The sequence below is a fragment of the Stegodyphus dumicola genome, chromosome 8 (genome assembly GCF_044657685.1).
Source record: "Stegodyphus dumicola isolate Sdum_Otavi_A_Nest chromosome 8, ASM4465768v1".
Lineage (NCBI taxonomy): Eukaryota > Metazoa > Arthropoda > Arachnida > Araneae > Eresidae > Stegodyphus > Stegodyphus dumicola.
The window spans coordinates 14,220,627-14,248,398 of NC_140775.1; the positions used below are offsets into that span (position 1 = coordinate 14,220,627).

Genomic DNA, 27,772 nt, shown 5'->3' on the forward strand with positions numbered 1-27,772 from the left:
CATTAAAAGTGCAAAAAGGCAACAGAGATGGTGAACAGATGGCAAGGTCGAGAGCATGGAATGTTTTTGAAGGCTCATGGAAGTAAGTATCTTGCCCATTATTGAGGAGACAAAGGCTATGATCTTCGATCATCTGCTCAATTTGTCTTCCACGGCAATTTGTATCTTTACTACCCCAGAGCGGAGTTTGAGCGGAGTATCAAAGAAAGCACATTTGAGGGATAATCCAGTGAGGTGAGGAGACCTACACCTCCACTGGCACGCTCACCTGCAATGTTATCTTTCCTGACGAAAGAAAACCTCCGAAGTTTTGCCTGTTCTGGTTTTAGATTTGTTTCCTGTATTGCGAAGCATACAGGATGATAAGCATTAATTATGGCTTTGATGTCGAGCAAATTTCGGTGGAAACCGCGACAGTTCCATGACATGAGGGTGGCCATTATGAATGGTTTTTGTTTTTTCTGTGCTGTTCTTTCGTTTTTCGTGGAAGTAAATGCCTGGGAACTTCTAGACCCTCTTCTACTTCCATAAAGTCTGAATCCGCAAATTCAGAAATCATCTCATCAAAAGAGCTATTGCTGTGACTTCTATTTTTATTGGATATTTTATGTGTACAGTCAAAAGTCGTTAATCCGGAATCGTCGGGACTTCGGTGATTCCGGATTATAGATCATCAGTTTAAAACTCGTAAGATGGCATGCACAAATTCTAAAATTAAAAATATGAAACCGTAATTTATGAAATAAAGAACAATTATGATCTAAAGGGTATCAAAATTTACAAAAAAAGAAACTTAATATTTATTTGTTTACTTTATTAAACATTTCTTTCAATGTAAGTTGTTTCGTTTTATGTGATAATACTTTCTCTTTAATTCTATAAACAGACATGATTTCTTGTTCAGTTACAAGTCCCGTAATTGCTGTGCCGAGAATACCGACTAACTTGTCAATCGATATTTTTTCGTTTTCACTAACCTCTCTGTCACCTTCTTCATGTCTTTATCCATTTTTTGCAGCAATTCCACTTTTTGTTTGTTGGACATCGAAACATACTTTCGTTTTGTAGATCCTTTGGAAGTTCCAGCATCGGAAATTGACATAATCGAAAGTTCAAGTTTACTTTCATAAAATTGCTCTTACAGTCTGCAAAAAATAATAAGCCGCATCCAATTCGAAGATTAAGAAACAACGCAATCATCAACAATAACTGAAATAGATAATTATATAATTTTAGCTTGCACCGTCCGTTATACATTAAACGCGCAGGCGAAAACGTATTCTGCACTTGCGCACACGCATATGAGCGTGCGCGTAAAGGTCTTACGCGCACGCGTAAACGCCTATGCGCATGCGTCAACGTGGCGCATGCGCAGAATGTTTTTAGCTTTGAGGTCCGGATTATAGATCATTCCGGATTATGGGTGTCCGAATTAACGACTTTTGACTGTAGTAGTTTTGGGCTTACTTTGAATAACTGTTTCTTTCTTTTGTACTATATGGGTTGCATTTTCTTTTTTCTTGTTGGATGTAGACGGTTGGGTTTTATTTGGTAGGGTCTGTGTGCCTATTGATGTTTGGGTGGCAACTGTACGAGATGATTTTACAGCATTGGCGTATGATGTATTTGGTCGAAGCTGTGTGCTCTGGACTAATCTTCTGGCTTCGGCATATGAACCTGTTTGTTCACATTGTAATGTTTGTCTATCTGTTCGTCATATTTTAATTGAGTGTCCCTGTTTTAACACTCCTCGTCAGAAATATTTTAATAGCTGTGATTTATCTCTCGACTGTTTAATCGGAAGAGACGTCAATTGTAATTTATTTTATTATTTAAAAGAGACTGGCTTTTATTATTTAATGTAATCTGTTCAACAGATTTTGTATTGTATTTTAATGTGTTCTTTTACCAGGTTATTTATATGACTCCATCCTCTGGGTTTGATACATCTATCTTTTTAATAATTTTTATTGATAAGTATTTCATTTTTAAATTACGTCATCCCACCATTTGTTTGGCGCATCATAGGTTTTTGCGCCAAAAAACTCACTCATTCACCCAAAACAAATTAAATTAGGTAGTAAAAGCCAGTCTCTTTTATATAATAAAATAAATTACAATTAACACTCTCTTCCAATTAAATGGTCGAGAGGTAAGACATTCAATTAAAATATGACGGACAGATAAAAAAAATTACAATTTGAACAAACAGGCTCATTCTCAGCTTTCAAAATGTAGTTATGTGTCACTCTAGTGTGACCAATTCCGAGGCGAGTCAAAAGAACTTCCTCATTATGATTTCCAGCAAAACCCTATTGCTCAATTCTAGGCTTTACATTTCTCAACTTCTTGTTAAGCTGAATGTCCCAAATTCGATGCCATTTTTTTTTCAGATCTTCCTCTTGATGACACAGCAGATGTCCTTAAAAGAGATAAGATGACTGGCCGATTCAACAGCACATTTTTCCCTTTCGCATGCCCGAGAACCCAGCACTACAGGACTTCATAACCTCGAATTAAGTTTATATGAACCTTGAGAACATCCATTACCACACGATTCCGAATGTCGGGAAAATCTTCCAACGATTTAAGAGCACTACATGAGTCTGTATAAATTATGAACTTTTTGTGGCAGAGCTATGAGATGTACAAAAGACCATAATATATTGCAGTTAGTTCAGATGTTAGGACTGAGAAAGCATGGTGCAGGCACATGCCCTCTATGTAATTTTCAAATACAAATGCCATTCCGACATGATCATTTGACTTGGATCCGTCTGTATATATTGGCTAGTAACTGCAATATTTGTGCCTGTGCTCAGCGAAGTGTTGTCTATAAATGATCTCATTGGTGCTTGCCTTCACGTGATGCTCTAAAACATCAAGAAGCTAAATTCGTGCATTTTCCCAAGGTGGGATTTCGAAGTTCTGCACTGCTTGGGAACATATACCAGACAGAGAAAGTTCCTCAATGACAGGGCAAACTCTTAAAGGAAAAGAAGGCACACAGGATGGACTTGCCTCAAATAAAAGGTCACAGCTATTATCAAGTAAACAGTTTATAAGGATGGTCAGGTTGAGATAAAATATTAAAATACTGTAACAGATACAACTCCTCACGCCTCAAACGGAGCAATGGTTCATAACAGTCAACATACAGGCTCTAGACAGGAGACGTCCTGAAGGCTACAGAACAAATCCTCAGAACCCGATGATGAACAGGATCTAGTTTTAATAACACTGAAGACCAAGTGGATCCATAAACAGCTGAGCACTAGTCCAGTCTAGAGCGGATAAGCACTCTGTAAATGTGAAGCATGAAGCAACGCTCTGCACCCCAGGAGGTGTTCGCTAACACTTTTAAAATCTTAACCGCTTACGCACCTTGATCTGCCTAACACCGCAGACATTTTGCTCAGGCAGCTCAGATGCAACCTCTTCTTCAGAAGCCTACAGAAGGGCAAATTCCGAGATTAAACCTCGACAATAATTCAGTGTTTTATGGGCTGTTACAGTGACATTTGCTTTTCTAAGTTTTGTTATATGAAGTAAAGATACAGACTGAAACGCCGAGGTTGTATTCAATTAGGAAGTCTCCAAAGCGGAGACGCTTTATATTTCTCGGCTCACCATACAGGAAAGGATATATTTATTTATTATGAAAGGAGCAATCTTATGCAGCTCGCCAGACGAACTAGAGATAACAAGGAAGCGGGGGACAATCATCAGGATTACTTGCATTTGTATCGGTAAGCACTTTTTTAGCAGTAGTTATTTCAGATTTGGTGCTTGGAGTGACTTCAAAGTCTTTCATTAAATATATCTTAGAATCATCCATATTTGAAAGTCAAAAGATTCGGGTCTGACGCCCCCCCCTCCACCAGAGCACAACAAAGGAACACAGAATCCTGTGTTCCTATACACAAACTGAAGGCCCACAGTCGGCTTTCCCAAAAGCAGGTACTCCCGAGAGGTTATCCCCAAGCCACTGACACAAGGACTAGTGACCAGCTGATTGTTACCCATGAGGATAACAAGAAGCTTCCCATTTAGCTGAAGCAGAGGCCAAAGCAATATGTTGGAGACAGTACCTGGCCCCTTAACTACCAGGACCCTACTTTCGCTGACAAGGGTCTCCACGCACGTGGGCAGTTTTCTCGCCACTCAAAAACTAGCGACAACGGCTGTTCCAGTTTCTCATAACGAGCCCCAACCTCTGAAGAGGAAAACCACAAGGCAGAATGGAAGTAAAAAAGTATTAGGTCAGAGAAGGCAGAAGAGAGGATACATCACTGGCCTCTAATAGCCAGAAGAAGAATTATCTAATCGTTGCCACATGTTCTATTCAAATACTCTAATATATCTAGAACGAGGCATAAAAGAAATTAAGCAAACAAAACAAAAATGAAAAAGGTTTTCATGGACGACTTAGTATTTCTCATTTAATTAACTCAGTTCTCCATTCGCGACAAAGCAAAAATGTATAAAAACTCAAAATATCAATATTAAAATTTCCGAAGTAAATCTTAAACACCTATTTCCTCGAAAAAATTCCAGAAAGTTTTAAGCATGATTTAAGTCGCAATAATAAATGAAGGTGTCGCAAGCAACTCAACAGTTCCATAAATGTAATTTCTTTAAAGGTTAAATTTTATGGTTTGGCAACATTGTATCGTTTTTATGTTTTAGAATAAAGCAAAATTCACCATGATTTTGCCCTGAGAGGCAGGGATATTTGGGAGTTTTATATTCTTAAAACATATTCAAAGGAAGATATGAACTAGAGTATTTTATTTTTCAACAAATTGATAACTTTGCTATGAAAAGGTTTATTATTTGCTATGATCATATGGTTGTTTAAAATTAAGAAAGCGTATATCATTTAAATAGCTAATCACCAGTCAATTACGATTAACGCATTTCGAGGAAATTCATTAACTTGCTGTTCTTCCCAGCAACAGGAAATGACATACTGCGAGCTGGAGCGATTATGGAGTATGAGTTTTATGGGAGCACAATGTCCAGTCCTTTCATTGCTATTCCGGATTTGCAGGTTGTAACATCGCAATTGTCTATCGTCTTTGCATGTGTAATTCCATCTGATTTTCGCATTACCATTTCTATCGTTTTCTAGCTTTGAATAGATGGAATTATTTTCGATTAGTTAAGGAAGTTTTCGGAGACAGGATACTTGTCTCCAATGATATGTTTCGCAAGAAATACTGCTTTCATCAAAAAAATGTTCTGAGGGGCAAAGCATGAAATTTTGCCATAAGAGAGAAGGATTAGACACGTTTCGTTGCCCTCGTACTCACTCCTCTGGGAAAGATGAGCAAGTGTCTCTAGGAACATGCACTTGGTTCGCCAGAACTAAACTTCCTTCTGAGAAAGTTATACTACTGATGTATATTTTTTCTCAGGGAGAAAGCTACAAAAATGCTGTTTTGCAGAACAGCATTGACAGCAACGTAACTTCGTCGGAAACAGTGAGCGACTGGTTTTCGTATTGTTGCGAACGAATTACTGATAGAATGCTATGTGCAATCCATTCAACGAAAATTGGTGGTGTTGGCTGTGTTGTTGGAATAGGTGAATCAAAAATAGGAAAAAGAAAATACAACATTAGAAGGGTCTTTGAAGGAATGTGGATTATTGAAATGCTCCAGAGAGAAACGAAAGATTTCCGACTGGAAATATGTCTGGAAATTAATAGATCTATGGCGGACCCGATCCCGATAATTAAAAAGCACGTGGCTGAGGGATCAACAATCATAGCGGGCCTACGCATACGGGCGTGCTATATAAAAGAGCTAGCAATGGATATTATGTGCACCATTGTCAATCATTCCATCAGTTTTGTTAATCCGGCAACTGGCACACATACCCAGTCCATAGAGTCAAACTGCAGATATGTGAAAGTGAAACTGCAGAATAGTGGCCTCCACAAAGAAAACCTGGCAGATCACCTGCTCGAATACTTATTTCGGCATGAGGTAAATCATAATAAGGATCCATTCACAGAAATTCTAGATACCATCAAGGATTGTTTTCCTGTAACATAACATCTCCAGCAATTTCCTTAACAGCAGTTTTTTTTTGGGGGGGAAAGGCCCTTTTAAGGGCCATACAAATTTAACAAAAGAGATATGAAATATTGCTAAGCCTAGATATTACTACATATACTTTATCATGTTTAACCGATTAATATTCCCATAAACATGTTGTGAAAATACGAACTAATAACGATTTGCGATTTTCATACCGTAATGTTCGAAAAATAAACCCCATAAACATTTTGAGAAAATATGAACTAATAATGATTTGCAATTTTCAAACATAAACATTTTGCGAAAATAACAACTTGTGATTTGCGATTTTCAAACTTTATTTTCTCTTACCGTAATGTTTGAAAAGTAAACAGAAAATTTCCCTTTTCTTCCTTTAGGAAAATTCCCTGTGTGGGTTGCAACAATTATCAGGGTTGCCATATTCTGGTGCACGTACACTATCTTCCGATGTTAACAAATCCGCAATTTCGCCACGTGCCGGTTACGGAAACATCCCCCTTTATTCTATGAGGAAATTCACTCAATGAATTGTCTCTCCTACATAGTTATTGCAACTCTAAATTCAGAACAGTTTACCTTAAATACTCAAGAAAGAGAAAAACTCTTTATTTCTTATCAGAAACAATTGAGCAACTGAATTTTCACTAACAAATTTCCAGGTTCTAGTATTACCCAGTTGAACACATTTTCTTGTTTTTATATATATCCATAGAATTGTCACAATGCATATTCAATGTAAAACTCTGTGTAGGTAATTTTCGTTGTAACTCTGATATTTTTATAAATAATGCCGCAGATCTCCAGGCTCACTTGGCTGGTTATCGCAGATAGTAGATATCCTCCACATAGTAAGCAAAAGTAGAATAGTCATTCATCGGTGCCACAACAGCTCACTGCGTGACGACCATCTAGAGAGCTCAATATCGTAACTGTACTGGGTTTAAGCATATCTATATTACATTACATTTTCCCACCTTACGGTACAAGATCAAAGAAGTTCGAAGATCGCTGATCTTAAATAGCAGAATACCTCTAGAGGTATTGTAAGCGATGCTTAAACATCAACAAAAAATTTTAAATTATATCGCAGATTTTATTTAGATTGCTCTATTAGTAAACATAATTTCAGAGATGCCGTAATTGACAAATTTATGAGAAATTCAAAAAGCCAGTCAAATATTCTGAGGCAGTTTTCAGATAACCGGCCCTTGGTGATTTGTTGACATCTCGGAAGAGTGCGTGTGCGCCAGATTATGGTAACCCTGACAAGCGTTACAAACCTGCAACCCACTCGGGGAATTTTCCTGAAGGACGAAAAGGGATTTTTTCTGTTTACATAGATTTAGAAAACGTTATGGCAAGACAAAATAGAAGTTGGAAAATCGCAAATCATAATTAGTTTATATTTTCGCAAATCGTTATCGGGTGTTAATTTCAGTTGAAAAAATAAAGCTCTATTCTGTTTACGGAACATTAACGGTAAGACAAAATGAAAGTTGGAAGATCGCAAATCCTAATTAGTTCATGTTTTCGCAAATCGTTATCGGGAGTTCATTTCAGTTGAAAAAAATAAAGCTCTATTCTATTTATTCTACATTTCCTAGTCTATTTATTTCTACCTTTTGTAAAATAAGGTAGTTGCATGCCCACCTCCCGCCAAAAAAAAAAAAAATAAATAAATCGCAAATCATAATTAGTTCATATTTTTGTAAATCGTTAGTGGGAGTTAATTGCAATTGAAAAAATAAAGCTCTATTATATTTATTTCTACCTTTTGTACAATAAAATAGCTACCTCAGATGCTAAATTTATGTAGGGAAGAAGGAACAGAAAGGTAAAATACAACTTTTTATTTAAGCTCAATGCTCCTAAAATATATTAGAATATATACATATGACACTTGTATATTTGAGTGCCCACCATAACAAAATAAGCTGATTGAATTGCCAATTTTGTAACATGTAACTTTTAAATATTGCAAGGCTCTGTCTGCTTTAATAAGGCTGCTTATTTTGTTTCACACATTTATACCTGTAGTTAATTTGTATTTGAAATTGTGAATAATTCATAAAATGCTGGTGAACAAAACCTGTGTCTATACATAAGAATTAAGCTTTAATAAAATAAGTAGCATCAGTCTAATAATTTATGCTAATTGCTCTAAAAACCCCATACTTTTCTTCAAAACAGCCCTTGAGTTTTTAATTGTGTTAATAATGCAGTTGTTTTACATTTTTATGCACAGTGCTGTTACTTTCATTCTTTGGTTCAAAAAGTGAATGGAATTATACATTCTGAAAATTAGTTCACAGCAATAATTAATCTTTTACTCATATACAATTAAATTTTCATAATTTAAATTTAAATTAGCTTTATGCAAATGAGAAAATTTGCTAAATTCTTATGAAATGTATAATATTTTTACACAAGTGCATTTTTAGCCACTGGTTCTTTTTAACTTAAATTCATATGCATTGATTTGTATGCAAGATAAATAGGTATTCTTCTGTTATCAGGACAAGATTCAAAATTATGCATATATGCATGTATGGATGGATGTGTGTGTAAGTGCATACATGCATATATATATACACATGCATACATATGTACATTTCTGAAACTGATCCCAATAACAAAACAGTAATAATTAAATATCATCCTGACTACTGGGAATCTGAGGTCAGAACTTTCATTAGTTGCACCTATTACATAACTTCAGAGATATAACTGTTATATTTTAGTAGTTAAATATTAGCTTGTTAAAGTTAAAAAATAACAAAGCTGAAGAATGCAAATGTGATATATTTCTTAACAATCATGTACAGTAATCGCTCTTTAATAATGGTTTTGATCATCTGCAGAATAAAGAAAACTAAAAAAGGTTATGAAAATTAGTTTGTTGAATTGAGATTGGCCAAATGATAAAGATTTATTTCCTTATAAATTATTTCTACATATAACTGAAATTTTATGATATGTGCTTTTTGAAATCCAAGATGGCGGCCGAAAAATCGCCAAGGGCCGGTTATCTGAAACGTGCCAATTCTGATTTTAATAAAAATTTTAAAATCTTTGTCCAGACTAAAGAATTCAATACGACAACATATCATGTTTTGGAAGCATCGATCATCAGTTCGAAGTACAATCGTCATGATCGTAGATGGTTGACCAATTCTTACAGATATCACATACCAATATTAATCGTTCTTTCATTAGATTAAAAAAAAAAACTTAACAAAGTCTAAACAAACATGCTTCAGAGATAATCCCCCAGGTGGAAACTTTTGTACCAAACGAAGAACTTCAATATGTTTGTCAACAAAAAACAGTATCACAATACTTGACAACTTAACTGTGTCATTGACAATGCATAGTTGCTCAAACGAGACTCAATACACTACTGTCATATAAACTTTTCACAGCAAATTACCAAAATAACTTACTAAGAGCTGCTTGATACTTGCACTGCCACTGATGGTAGAATATTTACTTTTATGTCAAATTTACATTCACTCGATTTTTGATTTCTGTATTTCAATATTGCAGTGCATTCTGGTCATATTATACAATTTAAAGTAGGAATATTTCACACAATCTGCCGTCCCGACCCTGCAAGTTTAACATCACTCCAAACCATTCTATTATGACTTGGTACACAGAAACCAATTTGCTACAGAATATGGAAAAGGATTTAACATCTATGTGCGCACAAAGTACCAATCCTCTTATCCTTAAACTGAATCACTATAAATGACAAGACCAATGATTTTGCACCAATTCCTGTGCAATGCTTTTATAAAATAAACCATATCCATCAGCAAATATTCCAAGAGATTTAACAAAGGACAATATAGCCAGAGTGTATGTTACATGTGCCTACAGGAAGTTGATAATATGTCACCGTTTACAGTAATTTCGCAGAAACAGCCAAAGTCTTAACAAATCATCTTCAGATTATAATACTTCACGATTTACAAAATTTAATCTCCTTCAATAAAATTAAATGAAATACGCCATTTCGTTCCACACGTGTAATAACAGAAGACAATAATCCATGTCTTCAGGGCACAAATTACAAACACTTGCCGTAGACATAAAATTACATAAAATCAACAAAATTATATAAATCGCGATAAGTTATCTGTTGCACACAAAAAGGCTGGACCAGTTAACTCGTGCCAGACATTCTTACTTTTAGACAGACCAAAGAATTTCAATACATATTCTTTGGACAGACCAAAGCGTATAAGTTGGCCTTGGACAGACAAAGTACACAGATGGCTTGGTTTGCACCCGCTAAGTCTTTCTGCACAGATGAGCGAAAAATCAAGCATAGGTGCAAAACAAAGGTATATCCGCGATTCAATTCACCTATACGGTGGCGCTTTCAGACATTAGTATGACGGATAAAAATCGGTATTTTGATTTGTGATCTGACTTCGTACATTCAAAAATGGAGTTGCTTAGCTCTTCCGAAATGTTTGATTTTGTTCAAGGAGGTGTAAATTCTCGCTGTATTACTGAAACAGAGAGAATTTTAAAAAGCTGATCATTTGGTAATGCACGGAATTTTACTCCAAAATCCAATGTCAAGTTTTGGCTTTCTATTTAAGGATAAGTTCTATAGCGTCCTGATCGAAGGACATTTCATTGTTCAAAAAGGACAAATAAAAATTTTTTTAAAAAAATCTTGTTCATGTAAAGGAGGAACTGCTGGCTGTTGTAGGAAATTGTGTCGCTGTTTTATTGTATTGTGACATGTAGCTGATTTTAATGTTCACTGATTGTAAACAAATGATTTCATATGTGTTTTACTTGGGATTTGCAGAAAATCTGTGCAGTCAAAAGTGTCTTTCTTTTCCATAAAAATGATATTGAATCATTATATGCATACTAAAAATATATTGATCTATTATATGCATCTATTGTATTTATTATACACATGATAGCACTAATTATCACATGCAATTTTGAGGATATCAACAAGCAAAGCACTTAAAAATGAAAAAAAAAAAGACACTTGTTATAGAACTATTAATATTCTTTATGTACGTGCAATGAATAATACCATGACCAAACATTTAAAAAAAAAAGAGCAGATTAAGTATTACCTACCTCAGTACTTGAGAAAGAAATCCTGGCATATAACATGTAGTTAACTTTTGATTACATGATATTACAAGCATTTTCTTTAGATTTGTCCTACGAGTGGTTTAAAAGACTCAATACTGGTAGTTTAATCTCAGCTCAAATCCTAATAAATAAGCTGGCTGTGCAGGGTTTTTTTTTTTTTTTTTTTTTTTTTTTTCATGTGTTTTGTGCATATGAACCAGTTTTCCCTATAAAGTTCTTCATAAAGGCATTCTTCTTCAGGCTGATAACCAATGTGCTTAGCCATATTCAAATATCCTAATCTAACCTTACCTTTCCTTTAGATTCTAAATTCACATGTTATATCTTTATCTGTTAAGATTTGTTCATAACATTATCACCAGACTTCTACCAATCTGGCAGGAGCATACTCAAAACATGTCAAAACCATGTGATTTATAACAAAATCGATCATGTTGTCCTTGCAAACCTTTATAAATGTTCCAAATTTTCTTAATAATTCTTAATAATCTTATTATTTAGAAATGTGTTTATTGTTGTTTTTATATGAACAAAAGCATTTAAATATACCAATTTTAAAAATAACTGAAGTGTTCTTTTAATCAATTTTGATTTTCTAATGCTATTTTCAATTATTAACTTTATATCTGAGCCAAAAATTCAAGAATAAGTCTATTAAAAAGGTCTGTGTGATAAGTCTATTAATTAATTACATTGTATGAACTTAACATCTTTGCATACGAAACACCGAACTAACGCTTTGAATATGAAACATCCTATATGAAAACACCGAGTCCATTCCAAACTAATAGAAGAATAAATTATACTTATCAAAATTCACAGTACGAGCTTCTCCGTATTATATTACACAAAGATAAGAAACCCAGTCTCCTCATAGGAAATCTTACACTGATATGATGGTCTTGTATTGAAACAGAATTGTAGCAACATAGATGATATGAATTACATTATGCCAAAGAATTATTTCATCCTAAATAAATTATAGCATTTAGTTTAACCAAAGACACACAACACAAAACTTCAGATTTGTTGTAAAATTGGTGTCGTCTTTCCCTATGCTATAATAACTCCATACATTATCTACATATTTTCTTGTCAGTCAAGAAGATTGATGGAAATATTGTCCTTTCAAAAATTATTCTAAAAGATACTTCTTTTTAAGTTACATGATCAACAGAAACTATAGAGATATAGCATATAAAAAACCTTGAAAAATTATTTGTGGAAATTTGGGAGGAACAGATACTATTTATTTGGTTAGATAATTAACAGATAAAAGTGGTTTATTAAGGATTTCTCAGTGTTATATGAAACCACCGAGAATTTATGAGTACGTTTTGATGTCATGCTTATCCATTATTGGGGCTAACGTACATTGTTATCAGTTTTTGTTAGCCAAAAATGGTCGAAAGTGGAGTAAAAATATTAGAAGTTTGAAGATAATCATCAATATATCATAATGTATTTGCATAGAAATATAATACCCAACAACCAAAAATAAATTAAACTTATGAATTTTAGTATGCCATAATGGTTTCATGGGGAAATATAATATAACTCTTAAACAAGTACAATCATTATATACAACAGCCATTTCATTAAAAAAAGGCATAAAATATATTAATCAGATAAAATTTGTTGTAAGAGCTTCATTATCTGGTTATAATTATTAAACAAACAAGAAGCCATTTCAAGTACCATAATATAATTTTCATAAGAGCTATCCCATTCCACCGCAGATTATTAAAAGCGTTTTGGTAGAAACAAGAAATTTTATAATTTTCCAACCGTATTGTAACATTCAGATTGTAGATTTTAAAAATTTATCATTTAAAAAGTACAATTTCAAAGAATGCAAATTTTGGTATTTTTCCATTTCGCCGGCGCAAATCTCGCCAAGCAGACATTATTGGCGACAACACACAGTATACACATAAAAAATAGAGACATATGTCAGTTCTAAGAATTTTTTTATTTTAAAGGTATAAACATTTAAATGTCATTTAAAATTTTGTAAAAAATGCCAACAAATTTTCAAAAAGACATTAATTTAAGAATTTACTATGCTTTCATGGTAAAGTATACTGATTCGCCGGTTCACATCACGTCACCACAAGTAATCTCATTTCAGGTAAAGTACACTACAAAAATTTAATTTGAGACTTAGTTTTGTTTTACTTTATTTAGCTAAGGCAAAAAGTATTATTTCTTTAAGTATAAAATCTAAAAACAAGCAGTTCCTGTTGGTCGAGAGACTAATTCTGTTATGTTAAAGCCAAAATTTGGCCGAAAGTAAAATAACTTCGTATTCTTGTATTAATGAGAAATTTAGTTTCATTGCCGCCAGCTTGGCGAAGAAGGCGTGAAGTAAAAATTTATTTTTCTCTTATTCATTTTATGGTAAATTGTAAAAATCATATATATTAGAATTTTGTAAATATACATAAATACTTGAAAGTTATGTAAAAGTAGAATTTAGTCTAGAAGCATAAAATTTTAGATGCTAAAAGTAAATACTCGAAAGAAATGAATTCAAATTTAAGTATTAAATTGTAGATAAAATCATGCTTTAGAGCGAAAGCCTGCATGTCTAAAGATGAATGAGGGGAATTTAGAATGAATGTGTTTTGTAGGGTTCTCCACCTACACTTGAATTTTAAGAATGTTAAAATAGCTCATCAAGTTTTAGACTGTGGAGTAAGGTGTGTCTATTTGGTCGTTGTATTCTAACAAATCATTGTGGTTAGGGGAAGTGTTGCAATACTAAAACACGAATATTCCCATTTGACACCACACATGGTGGAGAGCCAGGGTAAAGTTAAATTCATGTTTGAATTCTTGAATGAATGTGAATTAAGCAGTAATTAAGGGAAATAAAACGATGAAAAACAAAAACTTTTTTCAGTGTCAAGAAAGTGTAAATTATAATGTATTTAGAAAGATACTGATACTTATTCCTTCCATATGCTGGAAGGAAGAGAACAGATTGATTGCTGAAGTCCATGAAAGGTTGCTGTAAGAAGAGAGGGTAAAATGATTATCTACAGAAATTTATTCTAATTTGTGAGAAAACAGTTTGTTTTATGTAAACGAGGCTCTTGAAATTTAGTTCAGAATATGGAAACTTTTCAACAGGTCGTTTCTAGGACCTGCTTCCAAGTTTACCAAATTCTGGCAGCGGCAAATGTAGGGTTTATATTTATTTTAACTAACATTTATTTTAAGTTTAAACTATCTTTCCTCTCAAGCCTTACTTTCCCCTGGAATTGCCAATGCCAGAGTATGTAAATTTTAGTAGAATGTAATCAAATTTTAAGCAGAAGTAATTTGAGTTAAATAGAAGGGAAACGAGTTTGTAGGTGTGCTTTCTTGCTTCACGAGAGTGAAGGTTGCTAGGTAGAAATTGAAGAACCGTGCGTTTCGGCCTGTGTGCTTGCCCCGGTAGATAGTTGAATATTTCAACTTAATATTCAGAAAGTTTGCTGAAATATCAGCTGTATCTTAGAACGCGGTTAGGTTAGTTACGTTTAGAGAGCCTCGTAGGTACTAACTTGTTATTAATCATTTTTAGTTTCTTATTTTTATCTTACCGCTGGGTCGGCGTAGTTTGTGAGCGTCAAGTGCACGCATCTGTAACGTCTAAAGTAGAATAAAAAGGGAGTTAAACCCTTCTTAAGAGTTTTGTGTACTTTCCAGTTCATAGCAGTCACTACTATTGTTGCGTGTAGGTTGGGGCCGCGCAACACCACAAACTTATTCTTTGCAGTTAGCAGAGGCGTAGCTAAGGTTTTAAGCGCCCGGGGACACCTTAAGATTTTGCGGCCCTTTCTGTGTTCCAAGAATGGAAAACATTTCATTCTGAAATGTGTATCATCAGTTTGGCACCCCCTGGATGCTGCGCCCGGGAACAGATGTCCCCCCTTGCCCCACCCTAGCTACGCCAGTGGCAGTAAGTGAGATTTAAAATAATACAAAAACAACTTATCACCTGTGTTGCTTTAGTAGCTTATAGGAGCCTTTAAGTGTATTAATTGGGTTTCAACCCTAGAACTCTGCACAAACCTATGATACTAACTGCGTCAGACAGATAGAACATAACTTACTTTCAATACTTGCCAACTGTGCCTACATCAGACTTTCAGGTCTGTTCTGATCAGCAAGGCTCTCTCTAGGCAAGCAGCAGTGGTAACAACCAGCCAGTCATATTTTACCAGTCATGCTGATTATGATTTTACTTCTCATTTTAACCTATGCCATTTGACAAAATCTACCTGCTATTTACTAAACCTCTAGACTGTGCAAATACGTGACCAAATGAGACATAAAAGAAAAGGTAAATATAAAACTAACTGTTAGTAAAACATAAATAAAATGTCACTAATCTTCTTTCAAATATGTCCAACTCTTAGTGTAAAATATTTAATGCAACTTGAGAAAATTTATAAAGTTGATTTTATTCTCAAATTTGTTTTATAATTATTTTTATTCATTTATGTTTAATAATAATGCACCTTGCTTCCAGATCTAATTTATTCTTAGGATGGCATTACAAAAGTTAAGTTAAGCCATAGATAATATCTTTAATTGAATTTACTCAGTTCCCTTTTGCTGACAGGTCCTTAATTGTTTTCATTAATGGTCCTTAAAAATCCTTAATTTCCATGCACAGAAATATGTACGAATCCTTTATATTGCAATCAGGTTAAAAGGAAGAACACGGAGAGCTGATTGTTTTGTCAAGGCAACCTTATATTTTGGTGTCTTGAAGCAGTTAGATTTAAAAAAATAAAAAAAACCTTTCAAAATAAAATACTTTTTAACAAATACTTGCATTTACTTATTTTGACATTATTATGTTACCATTTAATGACTGATCAATCACACAGATTATAAGGTATTTTTCCCACCTACTTGGCATGTGTTCGTGGTGTGGTGGTCTGCACGCTGGATGAGTATTCCAGAGGTCCGTGGTTCGATTTCCAGTGAAGGTAATGCTAATTTTTCATATCTCCTGCTTCCAAAATTGCCTAATGTCTCTACAGTGGTTGCCCGAACTAAAAGGGTGTTGGATGATGATTCTCCTCACCCAGAATTTGGCAACTATGGTCCCCTAAAAACCCCAGTCGCCGTTTAAAAGGGGGAGTATATAAGGTATTTCTTCCACCTTCTTGGCATGCCTTCGTGATGTGGTGGTCTGCACGCTGGGCGCATATTCCAGAGGTCCGTGGTTCGATTTCCGGGGAGGGCGTTGCTATTTTTTCATATCTCCCGCTTCCAAAATTACCTAATATCTCAACAATATCAACTAGTCAATAATATAATTATGATAAAACAATAATATAAATACAGTGTAGTAATAATATATACAATGTAGCAATAATGAAATATGTCATAGTAAATGTGCTAGATCACAGTATCTAATATGGTGCAATAAAGATAGATAACGCTGCTAGATTCCAAAATATAATGTACTGCAATCAAATAGGTAGTATTATATTTTAAAATGAAGTAGTATAATCTATAACAAGTAAAATAATTAGCTAATGAAGTACAACACACATGGTGTCACTATACATATTCACCAGCAAGATAATAATTTGCAAGTAATAATTATCAGTTACAAAGACGAGGTCAATCTACATACATGATAATGTTCAGGAAATGATTAGATAAAATATGGATTTAATGATGGTTCTAATTGCAAGTGAGGACCTATAATTAGTTAACAAATCTTTAATGTATTGACAAAAAGGCTAAAGAAATTACTTAAATTCTTTTATTTAACAGAGGAATTTTTATGCAAACTTAGACCCTAGTCTTATAGCATAGAACTGTCAGAATTTATTATTCAATAAGAAAACTTACTGAAAATCATAATATTCTTATATATGCATCACTTTTTCAGTATCCACACATGTTTATAGGTTCAAATACCATATTTCAAAATCAAAATTATTTAAGAAATAAAATCTTATAAAAATCTGATAAATCATTTGTGTGTGCAAATTTTTAAATCTAAATCTCTTACATTAAATTATTTCTGTCTTTTAAATTAAATCCCATTATTTATTTAAATTTAATTTCTTAATGTGTTTGTACTAATATTTTAAAATTTTTTGAAATATTTTTTGTGCCCTGAATATGCTAAATATTTCCATAAAAAATAAACAGGCATACAAAATTGTTATTAACCTGTATTATACAATTAATTATTCATTTAATAGTTGATTTAATCGCTTTTAACTTATTTCATGTCTAAATTTTCTACACAAAAATCCCTCTATGTAGAAATTTTTATTATTTTTTCTCAGACGAAAATTTTCAAAGATGAATGAATTAAAGTCTTGATTGTGCAAAACAAATCTTTGAAGCTAAATGTATTCTAAGAAGTACAAAATATGTAAACAAGATTTTGTCCCTCCCCCAAATCAGTCATTTAAACTATTCGAACCGTTCAGGAAAACGATAAACATTGTGAACATAAAAATCTGATCTTTTTTATATATACTTTAACATAAGGAAATGCGTTCCTTCTTTTTATATATATAAGAAAAGGAATCTTTTTTTCTTTCTAATCTTTTGAAAGTCACCAACGTTTTAAAAAATGATAAACTACGCCTGCCTAAAAAAAAAAAAAAACAACACACTACAACACTTTACGCAGTTCGCGTACGTAGAATTCGTTCTTTTCGATTGGGTTCAAATGACGGATCCGACAACTCAATGCGCATGCGTAGTTAATGTTGGTGCGAATAGCTGAAGCGGCTAATCGCACCGGTGGTGCGAATAGCAAGTGCCGCTAATCGCACCGGTGGTGCAAATAGCATCTGCCGAGCGAGTCTGGCCCCTTCAAATTCCGTCGGCGGAAAATGAAGTGGAAATTCCGTGCGGAAGTGACGTTTATTGCATAGCAACCAGTCTATCTCACCTTTACATTGCTCGAGGCTCAGGGAAAGGGGGTAGTTTGTTGTCAAAGGGGCTGTTTCGCACGTGCTTACTATTACTGAGGATAACGGTAGCAAAAAAAAAAAAAGAAAAGAAAAGAAAAAAGAAAAAGCAACAAGTTCCAGTAAATGGTGAAATTTTTCGAAAAAATCCGCTGCTGTTAAGTAGCTGGATAGCACATTCAGTAAAGAGTTTGTGTAAGTAAAGAGTCATTCAGTAAAGAGTCAGTAAAGAGTTGTACTTCTTATGTTCTTATATGTTAAAAAAGAATCCTGCGTTTGGCGCATATGGCCTATTGAGCTTTGAGCCATAAAACTACTACCACTACTACTACTACTTAGAAGCACATGGAGGTTTGCAGATATATGCGACGACTAAGGCTCCTATATACCAGGCTGAATCATCAGGCATTCGCTATCCCAAGTGGGAGATTAAATGGCGGTTGTGTAGTTACGGTGCAACAATTTTTTGTGTTTTTTGTGTAAAATGGGCGGATGTGCAGCTATTAATTGTTCAAATCATTCACGGAAAGGTCATACATTGGTAAAATTTCCGAAAAATGAAGAAAGAAGAAAAATATGGGTAAATAATTGCCGAAGAGACAATTGGAAACCTGTTCCAGGCGCTGAACTTTGCTTAGTAAGTATAATGTTAATTACGCCTTCATTTAGAGTTTATATCTTCTCTGATGTTTATAATGTGCAAGAAAAATGAAATTCTTGTGTACAATAACCTGAGTATCTGCTAATTTCTGTAATAATAGCTATAATTAAATTAGTCTAGGGTTAATGTACCCGTCGCCAAACATCGCCAATGTGGATGTTTTGAATGTGGAAAAGAAATTTCTCTTCTAATATAAAGCGCAAATTTTGTTTTCCTGTGCTAATTGTGGAAATTATACTAATGTAACATGAAAATCATTAGCATATTGAAATTTATTAAAAAACAAATCATAATTTGGAAAGTCAAGATAAAATCTGAATGTTTGCTAAAGATATATGTAACATTATACTATAGTTGCAATATCGTTGGAATGATATATAATTTTTTTCTTTATTTTATAATCACTATTGTTAAAAAGTTAGATGAGTTTTTTATGCACGGTGCCCACTAATGTTTCTTGGTTAAAATAACTTCCAGAATTTTGACATTGACATCTGAAGTCAATAGAATAAATTGAATACTATGAGACAAAATATATATAATCTGACTTCAATAATTGCAAGTACCATATATTTATAATCACAGTATTATACAATTTGGCAATGGAGTAAAGATTTAGAAATGAATGCAGAACATTCAAATAAGCACAGAAAACTTGTGAAACTGCATGTGTATTTTTCAAAAATAATTGTAGCGTTTTTAATGCATGTGTAGTGTTTAATGCATGCATAACAATCAAATAAATCTGCCTATAATGATGAATTTCAAAGGCCAAGCCAAAATCCTTTCATGAATTTGATACTTCTAAAGAATGTGATCTCGTCAAATTAAATCCTCATGACATTGATAAACAGTTATTACTGATCTGTGTTACAAAACAGATTTTTATACATGATAAATAATATTTTCTGAAGCGTTATTTTCTGTTGTCATCTCTAAATAAGAAATTGCTACAAATTCGGAAAGCTACTGAACTACGTTCTAGAGTTTTTAATAACTTTAATTGGATATGTCTGTGGGGATGTAATTTTAAAAATTGTCGTTTAAACTGGCCTTGATGCTTTTTAAAATGCATGTTGGCACTGTGCTTCGAAATTAGGCCTATGTTTTGAATGATTAGAGAATTAAAAATTAAATATTTCAATTAAAGCAATAAACATTACTACAATTATAACAAGAATCATAGTCTGCTCTAATTATAAATGTATTTATCGGCCTAGTATTTTAAAAGTTGGTTGAAGTGAACTCATATTTTCTTATCTATTGTAAGAGCACTATAGCAAGAAATATAAAGTTTTATTTTAGTTCTTTTTAATTTTATAGCAAAACACTACTTCATTTAATTTTTGGATAATGTTCTAAAGAACACTTTAAATTATAGGCAAAAAATAAATATTGGATAATTAAATTCTGCCCAAGCTTACAAGATGCTGCTGCTGATATGTTAGACATGGTTTGTTTATTGTTTCAGTTTTTTATAATACTGGGCCTAATTTAATTACCTGCATATTTATTTATTGCCTATACTTACTTACAGTTCATGCTTGCTGCCTTTGGCACAACCTCACTGTGTGAAACACTTTTCTCACATTTCTTTCGTGTGGTTTGTTTTTTGTACTTTTATTTATTTTGTATACTTTTTTTTATTACTTTATGTATTTACAGGATCATTTTGAGGAATCTCAATTTGAGTCACTATGCAAAGATAGTTAAAAACTAAGAAAAACTGCAGTACCAACACTCTTTAGCATTCCAAATCCACCACCATCTGTAACTGACAAGAGGATAAGAGAAGTAAGATGTCCTAAGCCAAATACTGAAGTGGTAAATTATTTAATATTCTCCAAAAAAATTGTTGAAAAAATCATTGTTATTACAAATATATTAATTCATCCAACCATTGTTTAAAAAAATAATCACAGCATAACATGTTTACTATTTCTTTTTGAATTTAGGAAAATCTACCTGCTTCAAATGAAGAGTTGTTTAAAAAAATAGAATTCCTTCAGCAACAGCTTCAAGAAAAAAATGCAAAATTGACATCATTTTTGTCCGATGAGCAAGTAGGAGCCCTTGCTGTGCAGTCAAAAAGGAACTGGTCAGAAAAGTCTATTATAAAAGGACTGAAGATGCGATTTGCTTTGGGCAAACATGGATATAATTACCTCAGAAGTACTGGATATCCAGCACCATCGTACAGTACCTTGAACAGGAGGATTAGGGACATAAAAATAAATTTCGGCATTCTAGAAAATTTGTTTTTTTTTCTTCAAGACAAAAGTTCATTCATTGGATGCTCTTGATAGGAACTGCTGCCTTTTAGTTGACGAAATGGAAATAGCTTCATATCAAGATTTTGATACATCGTCTTAAGTCATTCATTGGAAATGTTACGTTAGGAAGCTAAGCATTACACTATTGTAATTCTTAGAGGCCTTAAAACATCATGGAAACAGATTGTTGCCAATGAATTAACAGGGCCTTCAACATCAGGTTCTGACATGAAAGATCTAATTCATAGAACTGTAGTAGCAGCTACAGAAATAGGTTTAACTGTAAGAGCCTCTGTTTCAGATATGGGAAGCAATAACAGAGCAATGTGGTCGTCATTGGATGTGTCTGTCTCTAGGAGAGATAGGAAGACAAATTACAACATTGGAGGACCTGATGTTTTCATTCACAGTATTGCAGATGTACCACATCTCATTAAAAATATGAGAAATACATTTCTTTCAAGTATTATAATATTACCAGAGGAATTTCGCGACCAGCATGCCTTGCCATCGAGGATAGTATCTTCAGTGTATGTGAAACGACTCTGGTCAAGTGAGATAGAAGCAGATGCTGCCCTGAGATCTCTACATCACTTGAACAGAGTTCATCTCTTCCCAACACACTTTTCCTCGATGAATGGGGCATCTGCTGTGCAATTGTTTTCTGTAAAAACAGCTGCTGCTATTGAAAAAGCAGGTATTTTACACCAAGTTGCAAAAGAAGCATTAACTTCTGCATGGTGGCTGAGACTTGTAGCAGAATGGTTTACAATTATGACTACAAGGCATCCAAAAAAAGGCATCACTATCAAAAATCAAGATGAGAAATTTAATATTTTATTGAAATTCATTCATGTGACTGAAACTGTTCAGTTTGGGAAAGCATGGAAGCCATTTCAAACTGGCATTATTATGAGCACATTGAGTGTTGTGAAACTCTCAAAAGAATTATTTTCCGAGGGGTTTACATTTTTCTTACCAGGCAGGTTGACACAAGATGCGCTGGAAAATGCCTTTTCACAGATTAGACGAAAGTTGGGTGCAAAGCCTACTGCTTTGCAAGCCAAGAGAGCACTGAAATTAGTGTGCCTGTCACAGTTCATTTCAGATATCAATAATCCAAATTATTGTTCTGAAAGTGACCACAGCCTCTTTGATGCTTCTGAATTAGAGGTTGCTATCAGAAAGGAGGTCTTGCATCCTATCTCCAATTCTGTAGTGCCATCTACCTCTTCTGCAGTGGCAGTGAAACGTCGCTTGCCCCCAGCTGTGGAAGAAAATGATATACATTACATCGCAGGAGCCATATATAATAAGTTGTTGAAAAAAAAAAGCATATGTGAAAATTGTAAAACAGCTATGACCATTTCAGAGGACATGCTGGAACCTGACATACCCGAGCATCGCACAATTCTTACAAAACATAGCAATAAAGGTGGACTGAAGGTCATCTCTTCAGGAATGTATCAAATATGTAGGGAAGCTGAACGAGAATTTCAAAAATGTAAACATGTACTCCTTCGTTTACAATCAGCCATCACAAAAGAATTAGTTGAAAGAATAATTGATAAATGTACGCATGTGGCCATGCCAGAATGCTGTAATCTTAAGAAAGTAATTATTGATAATTTTTTTATTACTAGATGCAAAGGCCTTACACAGCATCTTATCAACAAAAGAGCCCATAACATTTCATATTCATCAGCATCGGCCAATAAGAAACAAAAAGTAAAATAATTTTAGAAGGTATGTATGTTTTATATTAAATAATTTATGTGTTTTATGTAATATGTATTACTTTTTCCTAGGCTACGAGTATATAAATTTCTGTGTTTGATGTTATATATGTTACTTTCTGCTAGGCTATGAGTATATTATTATGGTATTATTTTCTTGTTTCTAATATATAGAAATATAGCATATTTTCCAGTATAAAATTTCAGTTCAGTTTTACTTAAAAGTATGGGAAAGCAGATTTGTTTAATGCATGATCTTTATAATACTGGTATGAAATGAATGAATTTTAATCTGTAAACAATTTTTTGTTAATATTGAAATGTGTTTCCTTGGGTACATTTTTAGGCACTTGTGGATCATGTCAGACAACATGCAATAGAAAAAAGATGTCCGTGTGCATAAATTTTTCATTGTGTTACTTCATTTTATCTAAATTTCAAGGATAATTCTTTTCATTTTTATATGGCATGTTATTAGTATAAAGGCTAGTGAAAATAAATTGGTATGTGTATCTGTTTTTGAAGTGTAATGCTTAAATAAAAAGATGGTGTGTGTTTCTTCATTTAAATAAAATTTCAAAGATAGTATTTTTCCGCGTTGTACTGTTTGTTATTTCTCAATGTAAAGGGTAACAAGGGGAAAAAAACTGGTATGGTACATCTGTTTTTTAAGCATAATTTTATTTATTTCTTTAGTGATGCATATATATAGAGAGAGAGAAGGTATTTGGTCCAACTGAAGTTATAATAAATCTAATTTTACTAGATCTCTCCCTCCCCTCAGGTGTAGAAAATTTTCAAATGCAGAAAGTTTATTTGCAGAATTAATTCATTTCTGATAAACTTATTATCATTAATTTTTTATATACCATGTTATTAAGTTACACGTATGACTACTGTGTAATAAACTTGTATTTAGGGCAAAAAATTAACTGTTTTGCAGCTGGTGACTAATATCATATGCTTCTAAGAATATTACTTTAACTTTTTTCATAACTTTTGTATTTCAGGAACATGAAACTGTTATTTTGATATACTTAAATAATAAAAGTGTGTATCTGAATCAATTAATGGATACAAATATTTTACAGTTATTTTTAGAAGATATTTGCCATATCGCTTCTAATAATTTATAAAGTATGTTAAAATATAGGTAAATAATTTGGTGCAGAATTCAAATTTATGGTTTAAAATATAGTGAATCATAAGAGTAAATGATTTTTATTGTCATGATTTGCCTGGGCTTAAGAACGTACTTTTCGCCCGGTGGAAATTGTCATCAAACTGTCCTGAACAGGCTTTTTGTTGATAATAACTTCCAGGCTTATCAGTACCTCCTTTTGAGTGGAGGGTATGCAAATATAGTACCCAATTTAAATTACATTGTGATTGTAATAATATTGTGGTATTAAATAAGTCATTATAATTACAATTTAGGTAATTGCATTGTAATTATATTACATTGTATCTGTGAACTCTTAATTTCATTACTTTATGCAGTTATGTTGTAAGTGCATAATTTAATTGCAATATTATAATGTATTCGCAGTTACAAAATAATAATAAATGCAGTTACATTTTAAATAGAGGCCACTTTAATACTTTTAAATTTTCGCAAGATCATTAAGGTTCATTTGGAGGAAACTATGCAAATACTAAAAAAGAAGTTATGCTAAATTTACATATTTTGTACAGTAGTTTCTTGTTATAATGCTGTTCAATATATCTTCAATACTTTTGTAAATTTAACGACATTCTTTGGAATCACTGTGGTGCTTTAAAAAGAAGTTTCTTAGTTATGCTTTCTAATAAGAATGGGTTTAAAATTAAGTATTATGTATAACAACTAGCAGTTAAAAAAACTTGACTGCATGAAAATGCTGCTGCTGTGTAAAATAAAAAATAAGCTTTCTTTTATGCTTTGAAATGAATTACATGTGGTTAAGTCGTCCTTTTACAATTTAAGAATGTGGTTAACACACATTCTTAAATTGGACAGGTTTTATCTAAATTATTAGTATAAAATATATAAACTATGAATTATTTTGTAACATAACTCAAATTACAAAATTCATTCTATATACGTTCAAATTTATTATCTTTTATGGAATAACTGTTTTTTAATTTAGGTAAAAATTGGATTTTTAGAAGTATTACAAATACAATGCAACACAAAGGTGATCTGATTGGAGAGGAAGGACTTTTTATTACGGTTTGTAGTTCGTATTTATATTACATTTGGTAAAAAGCATCCAAAACACAGAATGCTGTACTTTCTTCTTCCATATATGTTATGAAATATTTCACACATTTAAAAGAAAGTGTTTCTTCAGAGTCTTGCACAATTATTTCCATATACCTCAGACTAAAATGACAACATATTCTTAAGTTATTTTTTTAGTATGAATTTAGTGTTTTTATGGAAATTTTTGTTAAAATGTCATTAAGATAAATTTATTTGCACACTCTACGCTTTAACTATTTCCCCATTTGACACTATTGAAAGTTTTTATTCATATCTTATTTATTTTAGTCTGCTAACGAAACTGAAACATCTAAAGAATAAGTTATTTTGAATATGTTTACAAAATATACGCGAAATTTTTATTTAAGTGAAAACGTCTATATACTATTCGAGAATTAATTAATTATCCGAAAAGTTTATGTGCGCTGAATGCCGCGCGTCTATAAAATAAATCTTTAAAAAAAAAAACAGCAGACATTCAGCCAGCGTGTGCGATAAACGCGCCAAAATTGGTAGCGCGTTCCCTCCCTCGCCAAGAGAGAAAAGTTGGTGATTCAGCCTGGTTTAGAGGAGCCTTAGCGACGACAAACGCTGAGAGTTTACGGAAGTTAGCGGATCTCACGTGACCGATGGCAACACTAAGAGGTTACCGTAATTTGCGCCAAAATTGAAAAATGAAGCCAAATGTAATTTTTCGAAGTAAGCAATACACGTTTTCGCCATTTTGCTTGCACGTGCTGTTGTGGGGGAAGCAAGGTACGTAGTATTAGCGCTGATATTTTGTGTTTTAATTATCTTATTTTAGTTATGTGTTTGTCTAAGCAATCTGAAAAGATGAAAATACTCATAATCGGGGATTCTATGATTAAATATTTACAAGAATATTTGTCTGCGAATTTACCTGATTACGAAGTTGATTTTCGTTGCTTTTCAGGAGCTAGGATTGAAAGGTTGACACGTGAGATTGCCTTTATGAACAACCATTTTCATTTAGTTTTTGTCCACGTTGGTACCAATAATTCAAATGACGATTTAGATGAAATTCATCGTAAATATGGTTGTCTATATAAGGGAATTGAACGATTAAACCCGAAGGTCATTCTGTTTTCAGGTGTTCTCCCATGATGCCCGGATTTATATCGAGATTGTAACACGTATCACCTACAAGAACTTAATAGGAAGATACTAAACATAAATTCAAGATTTCTCGCAGCATACGAAGGTAAAGATGGGTTTTTCTTTTGCAGCTCTTTTGACTATTCTTGGATTACTTGTTTATCCACAGACGGTTTACACCTAAATCGGAGAGGTAATCAGCAGCTGGGGAAAATTTTTGTAAAAGATATCAGGATAAGTTTGACTGTTGCAGAGATAAGCGCACCATTTTGTTCTACATCCCTTAGCAGTTTCCCAGCGTTAACCAGTATTCCTTCTGTTCTGAGTACTCATTTGGGTAGTAATCTGGTGCTTCTGTTTCCAAACCACTCTTTTCAGATGTTGTGAAACGTTCTTTAGTTTCCAGTGTTCGGGTTTGTAATTCTAGAGATTTTTTGTGCCATGTTTCTTCTTCTAAACCGCTTTATTCAGATGTTTTAAAGCATGATTGTTTTACTAGCTCTGTTTTGAATACTAATCCCAGTATTCCGAGTTTATCATCAGATTTTCCACTTCTTGAATATTCACTTGGCACTAGTGTAAATTTTTTGGATCCACCTCCTAAGCCACTTTACTCAGATGTTTTAAAACATGGATTTTCTAGTATGATTTTGGATAGCAGTTCCAGTGTTTTGGATGTATTGGATTTTCCAACTCTCGAATGTACTGTCCACACTACATCAGGTGTTTTAAATTCTACTGGATCTCAACGTCCTGATACTGCAGCTATTTCTGAACTTCCTGGAAATTCAGTGTCTAATTCTCAACCTGCAGGCTCTTCGGATTCCAATTCATCATCATCTCATCTTGGTATCAGTTTCAATTCTTGTACTTCCATGGCGAATTTTCCAGTTTTTAAGGGTTCATTTGTTTGCTCTGATTCAGATTTGCAGAAGGCTACTATATCTGTATCTAAATTTTCTTTTATGTCGTTAGTCACTTCTCAGCCTACTGGCTTTTGAGGCTCTGTTTCATCTACTCAGCTTGTCACCACTTCCAATACTTGCCCATCAGTTGTTGGTTCTTGTGCAAATTTTAATTCTTACCATCCATATTTTCATTTTAACAAGTTTTCTATTCTTAAAAATTATTCAGAATGTTTTAACATTAAGTTTGGGGATGCAAATGATTCTAATCAGGGTGAAAGTAATGTACAGAAATCTGAAAATGGGTATGTTGAAGAAAACTGCAAAGTTATTACTTCTGTTAACCCAAATATAAAGACTATAATTTGTCCATGTTGTAAGAAAGATTTCTCTTGTAAAGAAACTTTATCAAGACACAAACGTAAGTGTAAAATTTTAAATAAGGATAATTTATGTACTACCATAAAGAATGATGAAATAGAAAAAAAATATCCAAGAACGTGCGAGGTATGCATGAAGTCATATGCTTCAAGACAGTCATTTTTTAATCATAAAAAAAAGGTGTAAATCTGTGTCTTCTGAAATTGATTCAAAATCATATATTTGTGACAACTGTGAAATAGACTGTATAACTCACAGTAACCTTTTTCATCATAAGAAGTTTTGCTGTTCTAAAAATAATTTAAAT

At 33.2% G+C, this 27,772-nt stretch overlaps 2 protein-coding genes and 1 long non-coding RNA gene across 3 annotated transcripts in view; 2 read left to right on the forward strand and 1 right to left on the reverse strand.

Moving 5' to 3' along the window:
* Window positions 1-27,772, reverse strand: part of LOC146995669 (uncharacterized) — a 117,616-nt gene that overhangs the window by 62,345 nt on the left and 27,499 nt on the right. The gene's annotated exons all lie outside the window — the stretch shown is intronic.
* LOC146995670 (peroxynitrite isomerase THAP4-like) lies at window positions 18,592-20,739 on the forward strand. The gene is made up of 2 exons (XM_085821593.1): window positions 18,592-18,785; window positions 20,475-20,739. Exons 1-2 carry the CDS (start codon window positions 18,633-18,635, stop codon window positions 20,520-20,522), a joined length of 201 nt encoding a protein of 66 aa, XP_085677719.1. The 5' UTR covers window positions 18,592-18,632; the 3' UTR covers window positions 20,523-20,739.
* Window positions 21,524-23,406, forward strand: LOC146995671 (uncharacterized). Its single transcript, XM_085822880.1, has 2 exons — window positions 21,524-22,828; window positions 23,165-23,406. The coding sequence occupies exon 1, from the start codon at window positions 21,524-21,526 to the stop codon at window positions 22,817-22,819; it is 1,296 nt and encodes a 431-aa protein (XP_085679006.1). The 3' UTR covers window positions 22,820-22,828; window positions 23,165-23,406.

Excerpts from the sequence above, each read along its gene's own strand:
- LOC146995671 (XM_085822880.1), top strand. The coding sequence starts at position 21,524 with ATGAGAAATACATTTCTTTCAAGTATTATAATATTACCAGAGGAATTT.
- LOC146995670 (XM_085821593.1), top strand. The coding sequence starts at position 18,633 with ATGGGCGGATGTGCAGCTATTAATTGTTCAAATCATTCACGGAAAGGT. Across the intron at positions 18,786-20,474 it reads CAGGCGCTGAACTTTGCTTA|GATCATTTTGAGGAATCTCA; the intron begins GTAAGTATAATG and ends ATGTATTTACAG.